A 22,184-nucleotide genomic window follows, 5' to 3' on the forward strand; every position below is an offset into this window, starting at 1 on the left:
ATGAAATTTCTCGCATCCTTGACTCTAGACGGTATAGAGGTAGTTTGCAGTATCTTGTGGCCTGGAAAGGTTTCGGACCCGAGGATAACTCTTGGGTGAGGTCAGATGATGTTTCCGCGTCCAGACTTATCAGAGCGTTTCACAGGAGATTTCCTGATAAGCCTGGTCCTAGGGGATCCGGAGGATCCTCTTAGAAGGGGGGGTACTGTTAGAACCTTGCTGTTAGGTTTTTTTTCCTTTGCTGGTCACATGACCTTGTTGGCCTATTTAATCCTGCTCCGCCCTTCTAGCTTTGCTGGACTTCATTGTATATCTACTTTCTAGCTAGCCTGTGCTCTGTATCTAACTCTGTTAGTTTGCTTGGTCTACGGACCTCTAGGTTCTATCTATTTTGTTTGTTCGTCTGTCTGCTGCTATTTCTGTTAGGAGGTGTCCTATATTCCTCCCAGTCCTTAGTACTTGTAGGGATTCCCTCCCCAAATCTATAGGTCTCCGTACAGACTAGATTAGGACTTTAGCAGGTCTGATCGCAGGATCAGGTTCCCTGTTACATCGTAGGGATTCAGCTGAGTCTTATAGTAGGGACAGATCTCCTCTCTTTCCTTAGCTTTGGTAGCAGAACATAACAATACCTCTAATAGTCTACTAAGACACAAAGGAGACATCAGCGGCCCACATAGAACTGACATAACTCATCAGCGAGGACCCCAAACCCAGATTCATCACTCAACCTTTATATTTTGCTACTATTGTAAAATGCTGCATTTTTTCAATTGCAAAAAAAGAATAGAAAAAGCAGCAAAAACGCTGTGTGAACAATCTCTCATTAGGATTCCAGGTGTCACAATACTGTCGTCTGATAACCGGGGACCAGGGGCTCCTACCCTGTCCCTAACGTTAAATGTGTCTTAGCTATCCCTGCTACCCAGGTTACTTCTGATGGTGAAGATGGTGGGGCCACGTACCTTTCTGTACTCCTGAATCAGCCCTTATCTGTCCCCTCCCCCACCCAGAGAAGTGGGGAGGAATAGTGTATGTAAATACACAAACCAGATAAACAAGGAAAATACCAAACATACAAAGTATGCACTCACAGACAACAGAGGGAAACACTGAAGGGATTAAGAGGGTAAACAAAAATAGAAAATGAAGGGACTATGCACACAGCCAAAATACCAAGAAACGGTCACAGTACAACTCTCCTTATACGCCTCTATCGAACACCGAATCCTCCACTCCTCACCAGGAAGTACAAGACATAACACTGGCAATCCAGATTGCCAGAGCAGAGACTATATAGGAGAGGGGAGTGGCTGATACAGCACAGCTGAGAGCTTCCAAGAAGGAAGCAACAGAGACTCAAGGCTGAACAGATTATCCCCTACACTGCTGAAAGAAGCCAGCACCATTTAATAAGAGGGAGAAGTGCTTCCATTCAATCCAGGAGTACATGAACTCAGATGCTGCGGTCTCCTGGCTCCTCTCTGTCGCAGTAAACCCGTGAAACCAGGTATGTTTGTTTTTTAAAGATGATTATAGAAAATACATTAAAAATTTCATATCAACTGGCAGCATTTCTTACACCAAAAATGTTACCCCAGTCTCTGACATTTCCGGCAAGGTGAGCAGAGGTGCCTCAGTAAATGTGCCAAATTCAGTAAGTGGCTTGTGCCGCCTCTTAAGGAATCCGGCACATCTTATTCCTTCACTCCCCTCATTAAGGCTGGCATACAAAACACCAATGATTTGGGGAATTTATATGAAATAGAGCACTATACAAAGCTGTTACAAAACACAAGAAAAAAATTTAAATATACAGTAAAGCAGAAAAATCAGGAGAAAAGTCCATCCTTGCTGTCTCTGCTTGTTGAGTGGAGCCCTAGGCAGCGGCGTAACTCCCAGTGGTTCAGGGGTTGCCGTCTCATGCAGGCCTAAGGGGAGTCTAAGGGGCCAAAATGGTCCTTTACACTTATATGAGAAGACCAATACTATCACAGGCCCATGATTGCTAGGGGGCCCTGCGGGAGATTTTGAATTGGGGCCCCTGAACTTTAATTTATATCTCTGGCCCTATGGATATATTTTGTGTGGTTGATAGCTAGTGTTACGCTCGCGCTTGGACTGACTGGCGTGAGCGTGATTAGTGATCCCACTGTACCATGAACCGAGGAGTGCCTGGAGGGGCGTAACTAAGTATCAACCCGATCCGACCAAGGTCGCACAGCGGCTTAGTCGACTCCGTGGACCAAGGAGGAACCGAGCAGAGGGACCAGGTGCGACTCCAGGTCAGACCCCGGTCACAGTTGTTGACCCACACCGGGGAATGCAGGAACAGGCATGTTAGACTGGCATACAGGCAGGTGGGTATTGGCAAGTACGGCTGGTGTGCAGACAGGTGGGTACTGGCAAGTACGGCTGGTATGCAGACAGGTGGGCACTGGCAAGCACGACTGGTATTCAGACAGGTGGGCACTGGCAAGCACGGCTGGTATGCAGACAAGTAGGCACTGGCAAGCACGGCTGGAGTGCAGACAGGGAGATACTGGCAAGCAAGGCTGGAGTGCAGACAGGGAGGTACTAGCAGGTTGGAGCGCAGGCTGGATAGGGTCCAGTACAGACTGGGAGACAGGAACAGAGCCGCAGATGCGGTAGACAAGCAGAGTAAAGCAAAACCACCGGAGCGGAGCACAAGGCAGAGCAGAGCGGAACCGCCGGAGCAGTGGGCAAGGCAGAGCAGAGAGAAGCCGCCGGAGCGGTGGATAAGTCAGAGCAGAGAGAAACCGCCGGAGCGGTGGGTAAGGCAGAGCAGAGGGAAGCCGCCGGAGCGGTGGGCAAGTCAGAGCAGAAAGAAACCACCGGAGCGGTGGGCAAGACAGAGCGGAGCGAAAGAGCAGGTGCGGTGGACAAGGCAGAGAGGACAGGGCTCTGTTCACATGGAACAAACTGGAAAATACAGGAAGATGGCTAGAACACAGGAGGAAGATACGGAGGAAGGGAAAAGGGACAAGCAGAACCAGATACACACAAGGTACTTCCTATGAAGTAGCGAGTGGACACAAAACTCACAAACAGAAGTACAGAGACAACGAGTTGGAGTTAGGTGCAGGTTCAGATACTGCAGGAAAAGGGAAGGTACGGACATAGAGACAAACAGGTAACAGGCTAGGATACAGTTCAGACAGGAACTGCTACTGCAATGAGATACAAGAACGAGCCTAGGTATACAGCCCCCAGAGTGGCGGAAACAGTCTAGAAGTCACAGGTAACAGGCCTGGGTATACAGCCCCCAGAGTGGCGGGAACAGACTAGAAGTCACAGATAACAGGTCTGGGTATGCAGCCCCCAGAGTGGCGGAAACAGACTAGAAACAGGACAGGACCTGGAAATACAGTTGCAAAGACAAACTGAGTGAAGGTGTTGCTCAGGCACCTCCTTCTGGGTGGAGGGGGTTTAAATATCCAGTGACTCACAGCAATAGGCTGGAGACGCATTAGGGGTGCGCCCACAGCAGCTATAAGAATCAGGAAGTAACCGGGCCGCCGCCCTAAGCAGTCAGTCAAGAGACACGCACACAGCATGAACTGGAGCAAGATTTGCAGGCTGGACTGACAGGTAAGATTGCGGTCTTGCATAGTGGGAGGTGGTGTACTATGCAAGCACGACGCCAGGGATGTTACAGCTAGTATGCCAAAAAAAACTCCTAAGTGAAGACCACTAGCTGGATGTGAACATCACCTAATTTCTGAGCCCATCATCCACAAAATGAAAAGGCCATCTCAAATTGCAGCTGAGCAATTATGAATAGGAGCGTCCCAGCCCGGCACTTCGCCACTCCTGGTGCCCACAGCCCAGCTCCGCCTCATGGGCATTGGCATTTTGTGACATTAGTATTTTTCCAGTAGATACTGCAGGAGGTTGGCACTTATATACCTGTGTGAATGTCTCTTCTGGCAATGATGAACTTCAGGGCAAACTCTGCAGTTAGAAGCATTAGAAACTTCTAATTAGTGCAGGATATAGGAGACCTGCTCGTCAAAACTGTGTCCAGATGCTTTGTGGAGGGACCTTCCTAAACTCTTAGAACTCTGAGTTCTCCAGTCATTTGTTTATTTACCGACCATAAAGATGAGTAGATGAACAGATGGCCTCAGACTCCACAGAATGCAGGACTCACTCATACACAATGGTACACTGACAACAGCAGCCAGGTGTCCCATTTTATGACCTACCAGACCAGTCCACCGGGCTTCTGCCCAATAAGGCAGATTAGCAGTCCGGGCCTGCTCAGGTCCTGTGGAGAGAGTCTTGGTATCTATAAAGGACATAAATTCTACGATCTTACTGAAGAGGTTCCATGCTAATCCTCCTCTTTCCGCCATCACTGACTCTTCTGGGAGGGACCCTAAGAAGGAGGTGTTGCGCACCTGTCCTGGGTATCCCAGGCTCTGCTTCCTTCCCTTGGGTACTACTGCCCTCTTTTGTGCCCTACGTTGGGTTTTGCAAGTTGGCCGGCAAGGCTCTGTGATGTCATCACACTACAGCTCTTAAGGCCTCAAAGACACACACCTGAGTCATAGGATTAAGAGGCCTAGTCCTGTGTTTGGTGAGATTCATCCCCTACTGTCTGTGCACTCACCCCGCAGGACCTCTGAGCTTCCGCACACCTGCTGGCTACCTGTCTAGTGCCATCTCCAGGATTATGCTCCAGCAGAAAGACCTCACAGACTACAATGGACTTTGTTCATACAATTCTCTCAGCCGTGCTATACATCCGTACTCCTGTGGTCTCCAGTGTACCAGGTTCTCACTCCCCATGTGCCTTCCCGTCTGCGGCACCAATACCCGGGTGCCATGTGCCCACCCGGACCTAAGGCTTTCTGGATCCACCTCACAAGGTGAGCCTAACAGTGAGCCTCACTATCTATAACATGAGGACACCGGAGCCTGACCAATCTGTCGCTTACTGCTCTGCCACATTCATTAAAGCGCTCAGCCATATTCAGACGGCTGCTGGCAAGACCAATGCAAACGTACATAACATTTTTATTAAACAAGAAAATACCAAAATTCTTTGCAGAAACAGGACATCATGAACCATGGGTGGAGTGCTAACAACTGTGCCCTTGGTAGTTACCTACAGCTTGTCAACTAGAAACCCTGCTTCTTCTGCTGCCAGCAATACACCAGACCATCAGCGTTCATAATGCTGCAGTAACTATTGGCCACATGGTTGTATCACTCAAGGAGCGGTGGTCCAGAAGACGCCTTCACCATGTTGTGTGCTGTATCCTGGGAGACATGACTGTCCGGTGGTACACGGTATGGCTGGTGGTTCATCTGCACCGCAGCAGAGCACATGTCATCCATCTGGACTGAAAGCTGCTCCTGCACTGTAGACACGCGCTCGAGGCGCTCCATCACCGCCATGAGCTGGTGAGAAGTATCGTGAAGCATCCTCTCCAGTCTCTGAATGACATCTGGCAAACCTGGAAGAAAAAAATCATAAGTCACCATCCTGAGGAGCCTCCGCACTGGTCAGATAAAGACGCACAGAGGTGGGAGCTCCCAACCATTCATAATGCAAATCTGTCATCAAGCAGAAGCCACAAATGGTCTGAACGTCTTCATTATAGACACGTCACCGCCCCAAGAGGAAACACAACGTCTGTGCACACTACTCCCGGCACATTCTCTGAATGTCTCCATAGAGCCCTATCGGAGTGTCCCAGAAGGTGGAGATGCCTCCTCTAAACGAGAATGAAGGCACTCTACACAGAGGAACCATATGGTCGGCACTCCGTAATCGTGTTGTGGTGCACGTGGAGGGTCTCCAAATGAAAAAAGCAGCTCCCGGCTCTCACGTGTAGAGAAGTCATTTATTCCACATGTAGGATAACAAAACGTTTCAGCCCTTCCCGGGCTTTTATCAATTGGGGGGTAACAATATAACCTTCAGACATATATAGGAAGATTCAAGGAAATGACCCCATAATCATTAACATGAAAAAAGGAAAACATACAACGCAACATTTCAACCCAACCAAAAAATACTTACAAAAAGAAATGTGTATATAGCTCGCTCCGTCTGCAATAAACTTTCCTACATTCACGACCTCTTCATCACTAACAAGCTTTCCTTCCTCGGCATCACTGAAACCTGGCTCACCCCCTCTGACACGGCCTCTCCTGCTGCACTTTCGTATGGCGGATTCCACCTCTCCCTTACCCCCCGCCCCACCGGCAAGCACGGTGGAGGAATAGGTTTCCTCCTCTCAGAAAACTGCTCCTTCACCCATATCCCACTGCCGCCCTCAATTACTCTCCCCTCTTTTGAAGTGCACTGCGTGCGCATCTACTCCCCATCCAACCTCCAACTGGCTGTCATTTACCGCCCCCCAGGATCAGCCACCACTTTCTTTGACCACTTCACCACTTGGCTACTTCATTTCCTCTCCATTGACATCCCCACTATCCTCATGGGCGACTTTAACATCCCCATTGACACTTCCCTCTCAGCTGCCTCTAAGCTTCTATCCCTCACTTCCTCCTCTGGTCTTACTCAGTGGTCTTCCACACCCACCCACAAAGATGGCCACACGCTGGACCTCATCTTCACCCTCCTCTGTTCCCTATCCAACCTCTCTAACTCACCTCTCCCTCTTTCTGACCACAACCTACTCACATTCTCTTCTCTCTCCTCCCCGGGGCAACAATCCCCACTCCACAAACTTGCACACCCTCGCAGAAACCTCAAACACCTTGACCTACACTCTCTCTCTGAATCCCTCCTCCCTCTTACAGACATTAGTTCCTTACATGATGCAGATGTTGCTGCCACTTTATACAACACCACCACAGCTGCAGCTCTTGATTTGGTCGCCCCCCTCACACATACCAAGGCTCGCACAATCAACAGACAACCCTGGCACACCAGCCTAACTAAAGAACTGCGACGGGCCTCCAGGGCTGCTGAGCGTAGATGGAAAAGGTCCCACTCCCATGAGCACTTCATCGCACTCAAACAGTCCCTCACTACCTTCAACTCCACACTCACTGCAGCAAAACAAACATACTTCACATCTCTCATATCCTCCCTGTCTCACAACCCCAAACAACTATTCAACACCTTCAATTCTCTCCTCCGTCCCCCAGTGCCTCCTCCCTCTCCTCTTATTTCAGCGGAAGACTTTGCCTCATTCTTCAAGCAGAAGATTGACACAATCAGACAAAGCTTTTACCTAAAGCCCCCACAGCCCCTTCCCACACCTACTCAACCCTCTTCCTCCAAAACCACATTCTCCACCATTTCTGAAGATCAACTTTCCTCCTTACTCTCCAAATCACACCTCACCACCTGTAAACTTGACCCAATCCCGTCCCACCTCATCCCAAACCTTACCAGTATCTTCATCCCAGCCCTAGCCCACCTCTTCAACCTGTCACTAACAACTGGTGTCTTCCCCTCATGCTTCAAACATGCCTCAATCACACCCATCCTCAAAAAGCCCTCCCTTGACCCATTCTCGGTGTCTAGCTATCGCCCCATATCACTTCTCCCCTATGCCTCAAAACTACTGGAACAACATGTCCATTCTGAACTGTCCTCCCACCTCTCCTCCTGCTCCCTCTTCGACCGCCTACAATCTGGTTTCCGACCGCACCATTCTACTGACACTGCACTGACTAAAGTCACCAACGACCTACTAACCGCCAGACTCTCTCATCTATCGGCATCACAGACTTGGCCCTATCCTGGATCTCCTCATACCTAACAGACCGGACATTCAGTGTCTCCCACTCACACACCACCTCCTCATCTCGCCCCCTATCTGTCGGTGTCCCCCAAGGTTCAGTTCTAGGACCGCTGCTCTTCTCCATCTACACCTTCGGCCTGGGACAGCTCATAGAGTCTCACGACTTTCAGTATCACCTCTATGCTGATGACACACAGATCTACCTCTCTGGACCCGATATCACCTCCTTACTAACCAAAATCCCAAAATGTCTGTCTGCTATTTCATCCTTCTTCTCTGCCAGATTTCTAAAACTTAACATGGACAAAACAGAATTCATCATCTTTCCGCCATCTCATTCGACCCTCCCAACTGACCTATCTATCAACGTCAATGGCTGCCCACTCTCCCCAGTCCTGCAAGCTCGCTGCCTTGGGGTAACCTTGGACTCTGATCTCTCCTTCAAACCACATATCCAAGCCCTTTCCACTTCCTGCCGACTCCAACTCAAAAATATCTCCCGGATCCGCACATTCCTCAACCATGAATCTGCAAAAACACTAGTGCACGCCCTCATCATCTCCCGCCTGAACTACTGCAACCTCCTGCTCTGTGGCCTCCCCTCTAACACTCTTGCACCCCTCCAATCTATCCTAAACTCTGCTGCTCGACTAATCAACCTGTCCCCCCGCTATTCCCGGCCTCTCCTCTCTGTCAGTCTCTTCACTGGCTCCCCATTGCTCAGAGACTCCAGTTCAAATCCCTAACCATGGCATACAAAGCCATCCACAACCAGTCTCCTCCATATATCTCTGACCTAGTCTCCCGTTACATACCCACACGCAACCTCCGATCCTCACAAGATCTCCTTCTCTACTCCCCTCTTATCTCCTCCTCCCACAATCGCATACAAGATTTCTCACGTGCTTCCCCCCTACTCTGGAACTCTCTATGCCAACGTATCAGACTCTCGCCTACCGTGGAAACCTTCAAAAGGAACCTGAAGACCCACCTCTTCCAACAAGCCTACAACCTGCAGCAACCCTTGCTCCACCATACCGCTGCACGACCAGCTCTACCCTCACCTACTGTATCCTCACCCATCCCTTGTAGACTGTGAGCCCTCGCGGGCAGGGTCCTCTCTCCACCATACCGCTGCACGACCAGCTCTACCCTCACCTACTGTATCCTCACCCATCCCCTGTAGATTGTGAGCCCTCGCGGGCAGGGTCCTCTCTCCACCATACCGCTGCACGACCAGCTCTACCCTCACCTACTGTATCCTCACCCATCCCCTGTAGATTGTGAGCCCTCGCGGGCAGGGTCCTCTCTCCACCACACCGCTCCACGACCAGCTCTACCCTCACCTACTGTATCCTCACCCATCCCCTGTATACTGTGAGCCCTCGCGGGCAGGGTCCTCGCTCCACCATACAGCTGCATGACCAGCTCTACCCTCACCTACTGTATCCTCACCCATCCCCTGTAGATTGTGAGCCCTCGCAGGCAGGGTCCTCGCTCCACCATACCGCTGCACGACCAGCTCTACCCTCACCTACTGTATCCTCACCCATCCCCTGTAGATTGTGAGCCCTCGCGGGCAGGGTCCTCGCTCCACCATACCGCTGCACGACCAGCTCTACCCTCACTTACTGTATCCTCACCCATCCCCTGTAGATTGTGCACCCTCGCGGGCAGGGTCCTTGATCCTCCTGGACCAGTCGCTGTCACATTGTGTTCAAGATTATTGTAATTGTTCTTGTATTATACCCCTTTTTTACATGTAAAGCGCCATGGAATAAATGGCGCTGTAATAATAAATAATAATAATAATACTATATATACATAAAAAAACTTTACATACAATGAAAAACTAATAACATTATATCCATATACCTACAACAAGGATACAAAAATGATATTCCCCAATGGGTAAATGAAAGAATTCCTCAAATGACAACCAGATCCTCCAAGTTCAATTTAATTTCTCCACGTCTGATATATAACCCTATATATAACCCTATATATAACCCTATATCTGCTTTCCCCTCATACAGGTTAATAAATGTATCAAATTCTCCCATATAACTTGTATTTATTTTATCAATTTCTAATTATATATCATTTGTATATCCATTTATATCCATCCTACTATCCTAGATTCATTTGTAATTTATTCCCTTATTTTATCACCATCTACAATATGTCCCGTTTCAATTCTTTATATTCATTAATATTAATTTTAACCATCATCTATCGTCTCCAGTCTTGTTCTACAGATCTTCTTCCGTTCACGTCCATCACTGTCCACATGAAAGACCCTTCTGTTCAGTTCAGGTCGCTCACTTTCCTATGTGGTCTCTTTTCTGCGCATAGTTCATCCTCATGGTGTGAATTGGAGCGACTAGTATAAATTCATTCCCAAGATGTTGTATCCCACAATACAAAATTATTCACCAAGTCTGAAGGGTCTGTAAAAAGATAAATAATCAGATCAATGAATACCGTCCATATCTAACCATATGACTCCCATTGTATTCTTTATTCAGGCCATACGGGGATAAACTATTCAAGGTGGAAATCCAGAATGCCTCCCTCCTTAGGAGGACTTGTTTGATATTCCCACCCCTCCTAGGTACATTCACCGGCCCCATTAATTGTACTGTTACTGTGCCACAGGATGGTTATTTTCTGTGACGTGTAATAGCGGGGTAGTGTAATGGCGGGGAGGTGTAACGGCGGGGTAGTGTAACGGCGGGGTAGTGTAACGGCGGGGCGGTGTAACGGCGGGGCGATGTAATGGCGGGGCAGTGTAATGGCGGGGCAGTGTAATGGCCGTGTAGTGTAATGGCGGGGTAGTGTAACAGCGGGGCAGTGTAATGGCGGGACGGTGTAACGGCGCCACACCTGATCGTGGATTTGTATGTCGGTACGTGCTGATAGGCTACAGAAAACCATTGCTGAGCTGAAGGTGGAAATAAATAATACTGAATTACAACTAAATTCTTGCATGAAATCCGAGGAACCGACGGCTTTGAAGGATTCCACCAACAGCATTATGGGGAATTTCCCGGGATAAATACATAGGGGAGATAGGTTCTGTGTCGGATAATTGTCTCACTATATGTCTTTAATCTGGAATCCACTGAAAGAAATTCAGACTAAAAGTAAAAATGTGGTGGAGAAATATAGATCTAGAGTCATTATAGATATGAAACCAGCTTTAATCAAAACGGATCCGATCACCCCTGTAATATGTGTGTTACCAGGGTCCACAAGACCCTGATTGCCCCCCGGCAGGCCCATGGTGTTCAGGCCTCTGTCAATTGTATTACAACGGATTTTAACTCTGATGAGTAAAGAGAGAAAGTCATTTTTACTTGACACTGGGGATTTGTTACAAACAATTAAGAAGATCAGTAATGTTTCTAGAACCGCAATCATAGCTACAATGGACGTCAGACGTCTTCCCACTTCTATTCAGCATCAGAAGTGATTGCATGCAGTTAGGTGGTTATCTGAGGTAAGTGAATCCCCTGAAACACAAGGAGATTTGGTATTAGATTTATTAGAAATTGTTTTGTGTGAAAATTATTTCCTATTTCAGGATGTTTTTTACAAACAAAGTAGGGGCTCCGCGATGGGTGCTAATGTGGCCCCATACGCAAATACATGTATGGTATTATTTGAAGAACGATTTGTTTATCGTCATACTCTAAGCTTAGATTCGGCTGAGATTTATAGATGACATTTTTGGGTATAGAAGAGGCCACATGAGACACTGATGGCGTTTCAGAACTATTTAAATGAAGGATGAAAGGTGTGGGTAGTTCGGCGCTCCTCCGCTGAAACAGATGATACCTAATCCAGTTCTGGTGTTGTAGATTTATTCTTTTGACAAGCTAAAAACAGACGCGTTTCGTGGACGTCCCGTCCACTTCATCACGTGCATAGCTTCAGAGATGTTAGCAGCAGAGAGCGTATATACACAAGGAAAGTGAAAAACGGCGCCAAAGTCCCGCAACCATTTTCGTTTAAAACTCAAACCTTTCCATATTCCTTATAACAGTGCGTCTATTAGCGTCGTTAAAAGAACAATTATAAAAAAGTAATGTGAATTGTATAAAATTTAAATAAAATTGAAACGTCTTCTACATAAGTTCCAGGATATAAAAATAAAAGAATTGTATGTATATGTGTGATGATTGGAAGCCGTTGTCTCTTGGTACCATATACCATACCAGGACAACATCTAAGTTCTTTTTGGTTTTTGCTAGTGTCTGATAAGCCACTAAAGACTGGACAGTCCTGGAGGGACAGGAGGAAGCAGAATGATAGGGCTGGCAACCATTACATTACTAGATGTTGGTGCATTAATGAGGTTTTTGTTGGAATCAATATTTCGCGGAGGTAAAGTAGGAATCGCAGGGGGATCTATAATGGTACCGGTGTGGATTGGAGCCTTTTTCAGGATCGTGCCCGTTTTCATGGAGGGCTGATCAGATAATCCAAAGTATGGAATAGATCAGCCCATGTCAGTCATTTCTTCACTCGCTTGGTCATCACCCTGATTGTATTATAACGCATGCTGTACAGGAGACTATTATCCTTTCTTGTATCTAATCGACTCACATGATCATTTGATGATCCACTACCTGGGATAATAAGCCATGTAAAATACTATCAAGCTCTATCTCCATGATGTGGACGTGAACCATGGTCCAGCCACAATCACTGGTACACCGCGTAGGCTTTATTAGTGACATGGAGCACATTTATATTCCATCTCAGCGATAGGGATATGGGTAATGTTGGATACATATGCATATACACTTCTCAGTGTTTCACTATAAATATACATTATTTTATAATCATGTCTTCCTTGTTAGTGCTTCCATATATCTATATCCCTCTCAAAAGGCGGCTAAACAACGTCGACCACCTATCAGATCCTTCCACGGTCTAGAGGCTCTGACCATGGATGTTGTCCTGGTATGGTATATGGTACCAAGAGACAACGGCTTCGAATCATCACACATATACATACAATTCTTTTATTTTTATATCCTGAAACTGATGTAGAAGACGTTTCAATTTTATTTTGATTTTATATAATTCTCATTACTTTTTTAGAATTGTTCTTTTAACGACGCTAATAGGCAAACTGTTATAAGGAATATGGAAAGGTTTGAGCTTTAAACAAAAACGGTTGCGGGACTTTGGCGCCATTTTTTTTCACTTTCCTTGTGTATATACGTTCTCTGCTGCTAACATCTCTGAAGCTATGCACTTGATGAAGTGGACGGGACGTCCATGAAACGCGTCAAAAGAATAAATCTACACCGCCAGAACTGGATTCTGTATCATCGGTTTTAGCGGAGGAGCGCCGAACTCCCGACACCTTTCATCCTTCATTTACATCGCTAACCACCAAGGTTCGGTGTCTCCGCCGCCTTCTCTCACGCTCAGTACATGTGTTCTGCGCGACCCCACAAGGTAAGAACATGTTCACTTATTTAATTTCATTTGCCGGGTTAACAGCACTATTGCGCCCCCCATTCTCATCTCTTTCTAGAATAACTATTTAAATAACATCTGGATGGAATTGAAATTGACCGTGGCATGTAGCACACAAAGTATGATTTTTTTGGACACCATGATAATTAAAAATGGAAGGGGACAATTTGAGGTGAATTAGTACAAGAAAAGTACAGATAGAAATAGTGGCTTACATTTTAAAAGTGCTCACCCAAACTCTTTGAAAAGAGAGACTCGTAGAGAACGTATGAAAAATCATTTCCAACCCCGTTGTTATCCCCCACATATTTTGGATCAAGCTGTGAGGGATATAGCAGTGGAGAGAGTGAGACAGGGAAAAAATGAACCCCGTATACCTTTTGTGAGAGAGTACCATCCAATTAATGTAAAAATAGACTAAATAATAAAAAAAACACTGGCATATTCTGCGAGAAGCTTATCCAGACGTTGTGGAATTCCACCGCCCCTGAATTTGTAATAAAAAATGTCAGGGAGATATTAAGAAAATATTAACCCTTTCTCCCCCCCTGAAATCCCCCTTCCCCCTCACCCCTCCCTTATCCAGCATTTGTCAGGAGACCAGAGCTGACACTCCAGACAGCTGTCTGTGTACAAGTCTCAGCACACAGGAAAAGTGGCTAATTAGCCAGATGCTGGCACAAAGAGAAGGATACAGGACCCACTTAACATACGAAAGGATTTCCTCTTAACACAGACCTGGGATGGATTGATACCTTCCAGCATAGGGGCAGAGATAAAAGAAAGGAGGAAATGGCTCGTTTAGTCTCCATGAGATTTTAACAATTCCCCAGCTGCAGACTGCAGAATTTTCAGCACCGATACGAAATATGGAATATTGTAAATTCTGTAAGTCCGATAATAACAGGACCTATATTTTTAGTGGCAGGGTCAGCCAAGGAGCTGTAGCGCAAAAGCAGCAGAATAGCAGACCGCAACAGCGCGAGGTGTGGTCTCTAAATGAAGGTAAAATCATAATAGAAAATTTGGTATCACTTTTGGGCTTCTGGGATCAACGCATGAAAAGTTATCCCAGAAGTTAGAGTTTTTTAATCAAGACATGAAGGGCAGAGCCCAGCCCCTGTGATGTCAGCACAGAGGGGTGTGGGCAAGTCTCTTCAGCATAAAATAGTTTGCTGAGGTTGGAGATTCATTCATTGCCAGAGGGGTGTAAGCACTATAAGCAACGGATCCTGTTTGATAACAGTCTAATCAAATCAGGGAGCCCCTCCTACACCTATATTGAATCGTCTCAGCGATCGTATAGTAAGTTTCTTTCTTAATCCTTGTTATTTTATGTAACTGCTTATGTATTTTAATGTCTCCTTTGTAAAAAAGCCTCCCTTTTGGATTAAATATAAAATGTAATAGTCCTGTTTCTTTTGTCCTGTAATCGCTCCCTCCCCAGAAGACATATATGCTACGAGAACGCAGACGTCCGCCCAGGCCTGTATTATATTTCATATCTGGTCGGTGGTGGCAGCGAATAATAATATTAATTGGGCTATTGTGAAGCTGACAGTGACCGTAAGGAGGGCGTAAACACGTATTTCATGTGTTGGGATCCAGAGGTGTGACGCCATACGCTCACTGATCGCTTGCTGATACCTAAGAAGTGAGTAGTCTGGATCGTGTGCTCGCGATTCCGGACGAAATCTGTGACAGCGTGACGACAACAGTGAGAAATTGGGTGATCTCCCCAGTGTCGTCTCTGTGGAATACCTGACAAAAAAATCACCCAGTGTCAGAGACAAATTAGTACGTGCTGATATTGGAAGTGACACAAGTCTCTAGACAGACTTTCTTTCTGCGAGAAATAGGGGAACATATCCATGCTTAGGTTGTGCACAGTGCAACAATGTGATCAAAGGGGAACATTTTAGTCATCCCCACACTGGTAAAAAGTTTGACATTAAAGTTTTTTTTACCTGTAAATCTGTGAACGTGGTTTATTTGATAAAATACCCATGTGGTTCTATATATATAGGAGAGACGACACAAGTGTTAGGTGCACGTACCAACAAACACAAATCCACGATCAGGTGTGGCGACATTACACTACCCCGCCATTACACTACCCCGCCATTACACTACCCAGCCATTACACGTCACAGAAAATAACAGTCCTGTGGCACAGTTACAGTACCAAGTAATAGAGCCGGTGAATGTACCTAGGAGGGGTGGGAATATCAAACAAGTCCTCCTAAGGAGGGAGGCATTCTGGATTTCCACCTTGAATAGTTTATCCCTGTATGGCCTGAATAAAGAATACAATGGGAGTCATATGGTTAGATATGGACGGTATTCATTGATCTGATTATTTATCTTTTTACAGACCCTTCAGACTTGGTGAATAATTTTGTATTGTGAGATACAACATCTTGGGAATGAATTTATACTAGTCGCTCCAATTCACACCATGAGGATGAACTATGCGCAGAAAAGAGACCACATAGGAAAGTGAGCGACCTGAACTGAACAGAAGGGTCTTTCATGTGGACAGTGATGGACGTGAACTGAAGAAGATCTGTAGAACAAGACTGGAGTTGATAGATGATGGTTAAAATTAATATTAATGAACATAAATAATTGGTATTGGTACATATTTTATATAATAATTAGTGATAAGCAAACGTGCTCTCCACTACTCAGTACTCGCCCGAGCATCACGTTGCTCAACAAGCTCTCCGAGTATTTCCGGGTTGCCCGGACGGGAGCTCGGGTCTCCTCCCTGCATCTTTGGGGCTTTTTACAGAGCCAATGAACATGCAGGGATTGTCTGCCACTCACTGTAATACTGTAGCCATGTTGATTGTGGCGTTACAGTGATTGGCTGGCCGCACAGCGTCATCAGGTCTATATCAGACCTGGTGCCGCCATGCTCGTCACAGTCACTCCGGAATCAGGCAGTGTAGGGAGAGCTGCTGCGTCAGGGAGAGATTTGCTTGTTTCTAGTTAGTATAGGTATTCCACAACATATATCTACAGTACAGACCAAAAGTTTGGACACACCTTCTCATTTAAAGATTTTTCTGTACTTTCATGACTATGAAAATTGTACATTCACACCGAAGGCATCAAAACTACGAATTACCACATGTGGAATTATATACTTAACAAAAAAGTGTGAAACAACTGAAAATATGTCTTATATTCTAGGGTCTTCAAAGTAGCCACCTTTTGCTTTGATGACTGCTTTGCACGCTCTTTGCATTCTCTTGATGAGCTTCAAGAGGTAGTCACCGGAAATGGTCTTCCAACAATCTTGAAGGAGTTCCCAGAGATGCTTAGCACTTGTTGGCCCTTTTGCATTCACTCTGCGGTCCAGCTCACCCCAAACCATCTCGATTGGGTTCAGGTCTGGTGACAGTGGAGGCCAGGTCATCTGGCATAGCACCCCATCACTCTCCTTCTTGGTCAAATAGCCCTTACACAGCCTGGAGGTGTGTTTGGGGTCATTGTCCTGTTGAAAAATAAATGATGGTCCAACTAAACGCAAACCGGATGGAATAGCATGCAGCTGCAAGATGCTGTGGTAGCCATGCTGGTTCAGTATGCCTTCAATTTTGAATAAATCCCCAACAGTGTCACCAGCAAAGCACCCCCACACCATCACACCTCCTCCTCCATGCTTCACAGTGGGAACCAGGCATGTAGAGTCCATCCGTTCACCTTTTCTGCGTCGCACAAAGACACGGTGGATGGAACCAAAGATCTCAAATTTGGGCTCATCAGACCAAAGCACAGATTTCCACTGGTCTAATGTCCATTCCCTGTGTTCTTTAGCCCAAACAAGTCTCTTCTGCTTGTTGCCTGTCCTTAGCAGTGGTTTCCTAGCAGCTATTTTACCATGAAGGCCTGCTGCACAAAGTCTCCTCTTAACAGTTGTTGAAGAGATGTGTCTGCTGCTTGAACTCTGTGTGGCATTGACCTGGTCTCTAATCTGAGCTGCTGTTAACCTGTGATTTCTGAGGCTGGTGACTCAGATAAACTTATCCTCAGAAGCAGAGGTGACTCTTGGTCTTCCTTTCCTGGGGCGGTCCTCATATGAGACAGTTTCTTTGTAGCGCTTGATGGTGTTTGCAACTGCACTTAAAGTAATGATGGCCACTCAGTTTTTCTTTACTTAGCTGCTTTTTTCTTGCCATAATACAAATTCTAACAGTCTATTCAGTAGGACTATCAGCTGTATATCCACCAGACTTCTGCACAACACAACTGATGGTCCCAACCCCATTTATAAGGCAAGAAATCCCACTTATTGAACCGGACAGGGCACACCTGTGAAGTGAAGACCATTTCCGGTGACTACCTGTAGCGTCGGCGTCCCTGCCTCCTGCCAGACAGGGACGCCGTTCCCCTCACCTCTCCGCTCCGTGCCCGGCGGCTTCCTCCCGCTCTGCTGGCAGCGCGCGCTGCTTCCCGGCCTCTGTGCTTAGGGCGCGCGCGCTCCCCCTCTCTTAAAGGGGCCGTGCGCACCGTCCTAAGGAGTCCCCGGCCAATGGCCGGAGGTCCTCACCATATATAAGGCACCTCCTCCAAAATGGAGGTGCCCGAGCAAAATTGTTGCAAAGCCTTTCAACTCTGCTTCAGCCCTCAGGTCCCGTTACCAGTTACCTGCCAGTCACCTGCCAGATTCCTGTTTGATACCTGCCTGATATCTGCTTACCTGCTTGCTATCCTGTGGTCCGACAGTCGGCCTACCAGCACCTGCCAGTCTGTCTATGGATCAGTACGCCTGCGGACCAGGAAGTACCTGCCAGATACCAGCCTGATACCTGCCTGCCTGTCCAGAGACTCTTACTCGCTCACCTGGGAGCGCTCACCTGCTACCTGCCTGCTAGCCTACCTGGAGGCTTAGCCGTCACTTGCTGTGACCACCTGCCTGTCCAGAGACTCTTACTCGCTCACCTGGGAGCGCTTACCTGCTACCTACCTGCTAGCCTACCTGGAGGCTTAGCCGTCACTTGCTGTGACCACCTGCCTGTCCAGAGACTCTTGCCCGCTCACCTGGGAGCGCTCACCTGCTGCCTGACTGCTAGCCTACCTGGAGGCTCTGCCGTCACTTGCCGTGACCACCTGCCTGTCCAGAGACTCTTGCCCGCTCACCTGGGAGCGCTCACCTGCTACCTGCCTGCTAGCCTACCTGGAGGCTCTGCCGTCACTTGCCGTGACCACCTGCCTGTCCAGAGACTCTTGCCCGCTGTCACTTGCCGTGACCACCTGCCCGTCTAGAGACTCTCTCCCTGCTGTCACTTGCCGTGACCACCTGCCCGTCTAGAGACTCTTACCCTGCTGTCACTTGCCGTGACCATCCGCCTATCAAGAGACTGTCCCCGTCACTTGCCGTGACTTCCTGCCCTTCTACCCAGAGACTGTCCCTGTCACTTGCCGTGACTACCTGCCCGCCTTCCCTGGGAGCCACCCGCTTCCTTACAAGGACTGCCCCTTTGTATAGTTGCTCAGAGGTTCCACCTCCCAGACCCGTTACAGTTTGCTCGGGCCATGGAACCCGGTGGCACCCAAGCTCCCTCGCTCTCGGACCTATGTCATGAACTTTCCCGTCACAGGTCCCAACAGGAGTCCATCCTGAGCCACCTGCGTAGTGTTAACTCCCGCCTGGACACACTGACTACCTCTTCGGGACCTGCTTCCAGTCGCACGACTCCTACCCTGGCAGCGTTGCTGCCCATCAATTCCATGGCATCTCTTCCCGGTCCCCGCCTCACCGCCCCGCCTCATTTTGGCGGAGATCCCGGTCAGGCACGGGGCTTCATTAACCTGTGCACTCTGCACTTCGAACTGTTGGCACACCAGTTTTCCACCGACCGAGCCAAAGTAGCCTTCATCATGTCCCATCTCACGGGGGAGGCGCTGGCATGGCTAAATCCTCAATGGGAGAGAGGAAACCCCCTGGTGTCCAACCTGCCAGCCTTTCTCACGGCTTTCCGGAAGGTCTTCGACGAACCAGGACGGAAGACCTCATCCGCCTCATCTCTGCTACGCCTCCGCCAAGGAAGTCTCACCGTGGGCCAATATGCCATACGGTTCCGTACCCTTGCTTCGGAGCTTGCCTGGGATAACGACGCCCTGGTGTCCGTCTTCAGGGAGGGTCTGTCCGGCCGTATTAAAGATGAACTCGCCGGTCGGGACATTCCTACCACTCTCGACGACTTAATTACACTTGCCACCCGGATTGACATCCGGTTCCAGGAGCGCACCAAAGAGGCCACCCGTGAGAGGAGGTTTCCACGCCTTGCCCCTACCTTCCAGAGACCCGTCACTTCCTCCGTTACTCCCCCGGCGCACTCACCCGAGCCTATGCAGGTCGACCAGACCAAGATGGTCAAGACCCGTCAAGAATTACGCCGTGCCGAGGGGAGCTGCTTCTACTGTGGCAGTAAGGAGCACCGGATCCGTTCCTGCCCGGAGAGGTCGGAAAACGCCTGTGTCTAGGGTCGCTCAGAGAGGTCGTCCTAGACAGAAATAAACCCTCTCCATCTCTAATGCTGTCGGTCTCTATCATCTGCGGGGAGAACCGTTATTTTGAACTGGCTCAACTTGACTCTGGAGCTGCCGGAAATCTCATTTCTCAGTCCCTGGTAGAGAAATACCGCATTCCCACCAAACCTCTGGCTGTACCCTTATCTGTCGCCGCCGTGGATGGGGGCCTCTTACCTCATCCCATCCAACTCATCACCGAATCCATAACTCTGCAGGTGGGAATGCTGCACTCTGAGAGCATCTTCTTTCATGTTCTGCCAGGACTCTCTCACGCCCTCTTGCTAGGCCTACCATGGCTCCAGAGACACGCACCCGTGCTTGATTGGCAGACCGGAGAAGTTCTTCGCTGGGGACAGGACTGCCATAAGACTTGTTTAGTTCCCGTTCATCCTGCTCGTCCTTCTCCTACCCCAGCCAATCTACCCGGTCTACCGGTTCCCTATTGGCCTTTTGCGGGCGTCTTTAATAAAAGAGAAGCAGAGACATTACCCCCTCATAGACCATACGACTGCCCAATTGACCTGATGCCCGGCGCTACTCCTCCCCGTGAGGGTATTTACCCTTTGTCCGCTGCTGAGACCCGGTCCATGTCTGAATATATTGAGGAGAATCTGGCCCGGGGATTTATCCGGAAATCTACCTCTCCGGCGGGAGCAGGCTTCTTCTTCGTCAAAAAGAAGGACGGCTCACTCCGTCCCTGTATAGACTATAGAGGCCTTAACCAGATCACAGTGAAGAATAAATACCCTCTTCCGCTCATTCCTGAATTATTTGACCGTCTGAGGGGGGCTAGAATCTTCACCAAGCTGGACCTCCGTGGGGCGTATAATCTGGTCCGTATCCGTCAGGGGGATGAATGGAAGACGACATTCAACACCCGGGACGGTCACTATGAATACCTTGTAATGCCCTTCGGTCTCTGTAACGCTCCCGCCGTCTTTCAAGAGTTGGTCAATGACATCTTCCGTGACCTTCTCTACTCCTGCATGGTGGTGTACCTGGACGAAATCTTGGTCTTCTCTCCGGATCTTCTCACTCACCGGAGGGATGTTCATCAGGTCCTGCTCAGGCTCAGGCAGAACCACCTCTACGCTAAATATGAGAAGTGCGTCTTTGAGCAGACCTCGCTTCCGTTTCTGGGCTACATAATCTCTCAGACCGGCCTACAAATGGACCCTGAGAAACTGTCTGCCATCCAGAAGTGGCCCCGACCAGAGGGGTTGAAGGCTATTCAGCGGTTCCTGGGCTTCGCCAACTACTACCGCCTCTTCATTCCGCACTTCTCTTCCCGGACTGCCCCTATCTCGGCGCTCACCCGTAAGGGCGCTAATCCTAGAGAATGGCCGCCCGAAGCAGAGGAGGCCTTCCTTTCTTTAAAACGAGCTTTTTCCTCTGCCCCTGTGCTGCATCGTCCGGGCGGCAACAAACAATTCTTTCTAGAAGTCGATGCTTCCTCCTCCGGAGCCGGAGCAGTACTTACCCAAAAGTCGTCTTCCGGAAGAATGGTAACCTGCGGCTTCTTCTCCAAACTCTTCTCCTCATCTGAGCGCAACTATTCTATAGGAGACCGAGAATTGTTGGCCATTAAGCTGGCACTGGAGGAGTGGCGTTACCTGATCGAGGGGGCTCTTCACCCGGTAATAATTTACACCCACCACAAGAACTTGGCTTACCTCCAGAGTGCCCAGAGACTTAACCCGTGCCAAGCCCGGTGGTCCTTGTTCTTCGCCCGCTTTAATTTCATTCTACATTTTCGCCCGGCTGACAAAAACATCAAAGCTGATGCCTTATCCCGATCCTTTTTGGTCTCTGATCTTGAGGAGGAGCCTAAACACATCATCGACCCCGCCAAAGTAATGCAGATGGCCCCCGTAAATCTAAATCGTCTTCCACCCGGTAAGACGTTCATAACTGTTCCTGATCGTGAGAAGGTTCTACACTGGGGACACTCATCCAAGCTAGCTGGCCACGCTGGTCAGAAAAAGACCCTCCAGCTTATTTCCCGGCATTACTGGTGGCTTACCCTGCACAAGAACGTAATAGACTTTGTTTCAGCCTGTGTGTCCTGCGCCCGCAACAAGGTTCCGAGACATCTGCCAGCCGGCCGTCTCCTTCCTCTTCCTGTACCTGCTGCCCCGTGGCAGCATATAGCTATGGACTTTATAACGGACCTCCCTGTCTCTGCCGGTTGTACGGTCAAATGGGTGGTCGCTGACCGCTTTTCCAAAATGGCTCACTTTATTCCCCTGCCGGGTCTCCCGTCTGCATCAGAGTTAGCTAAAGACTTTATCCATCATGTCTTCCGTCTACACAGTCTTCCTCTCCACATCGTATCCGACTGAGGGGTTCAGTTCACCTCTCGTTTTTGGCGAGCCATGTGTAAACTGCTGG

At 48.4% G+C, this 22,184-nt stretch overlaps 1 protein-coding gene across 1 annotated transcript in view; it reads right to left on the reverse strand.

The window, feature by feature from the left end:
* Positions 1-5,123: 5,123 nt before the first annotated feature.
* LOC141169779 (uncharacterized) overlaps positions 5,124-22,184 on the reverse strand; it is a 71,022-nt gene continuing 53,961 nt past the window's right edge. The window contains exon 5 of the mRNA XM_073655121.1: positions 5,124-5,486. Within this exon, the coding sequence (XP_073511222.1) occupies positions 5,236-5,486 (251 nt within the window). The 3' untranslated portion in view covers positions 5,124-5,235. The remainder of the gene's footprint in view (positions 5,487-22,184) is intronic.

Source organism: Phyllobates terribilis, unplaced genomic scaffold, assembly GCF_046119375.1.
Source record: "Phyllobates terribilis strain yellow unplaced genomic scaffold, ASM4611937v1 Scaffold_1__5_contigs__length_1240528914, whole genome shotgun sequence".
Taxonomy (NCBI): Eukaryota; Metazoa; Chordata; class Amphibia; order Anura; family Dendrobatidae; genus Phyllobates; species Phyllobates terribilis.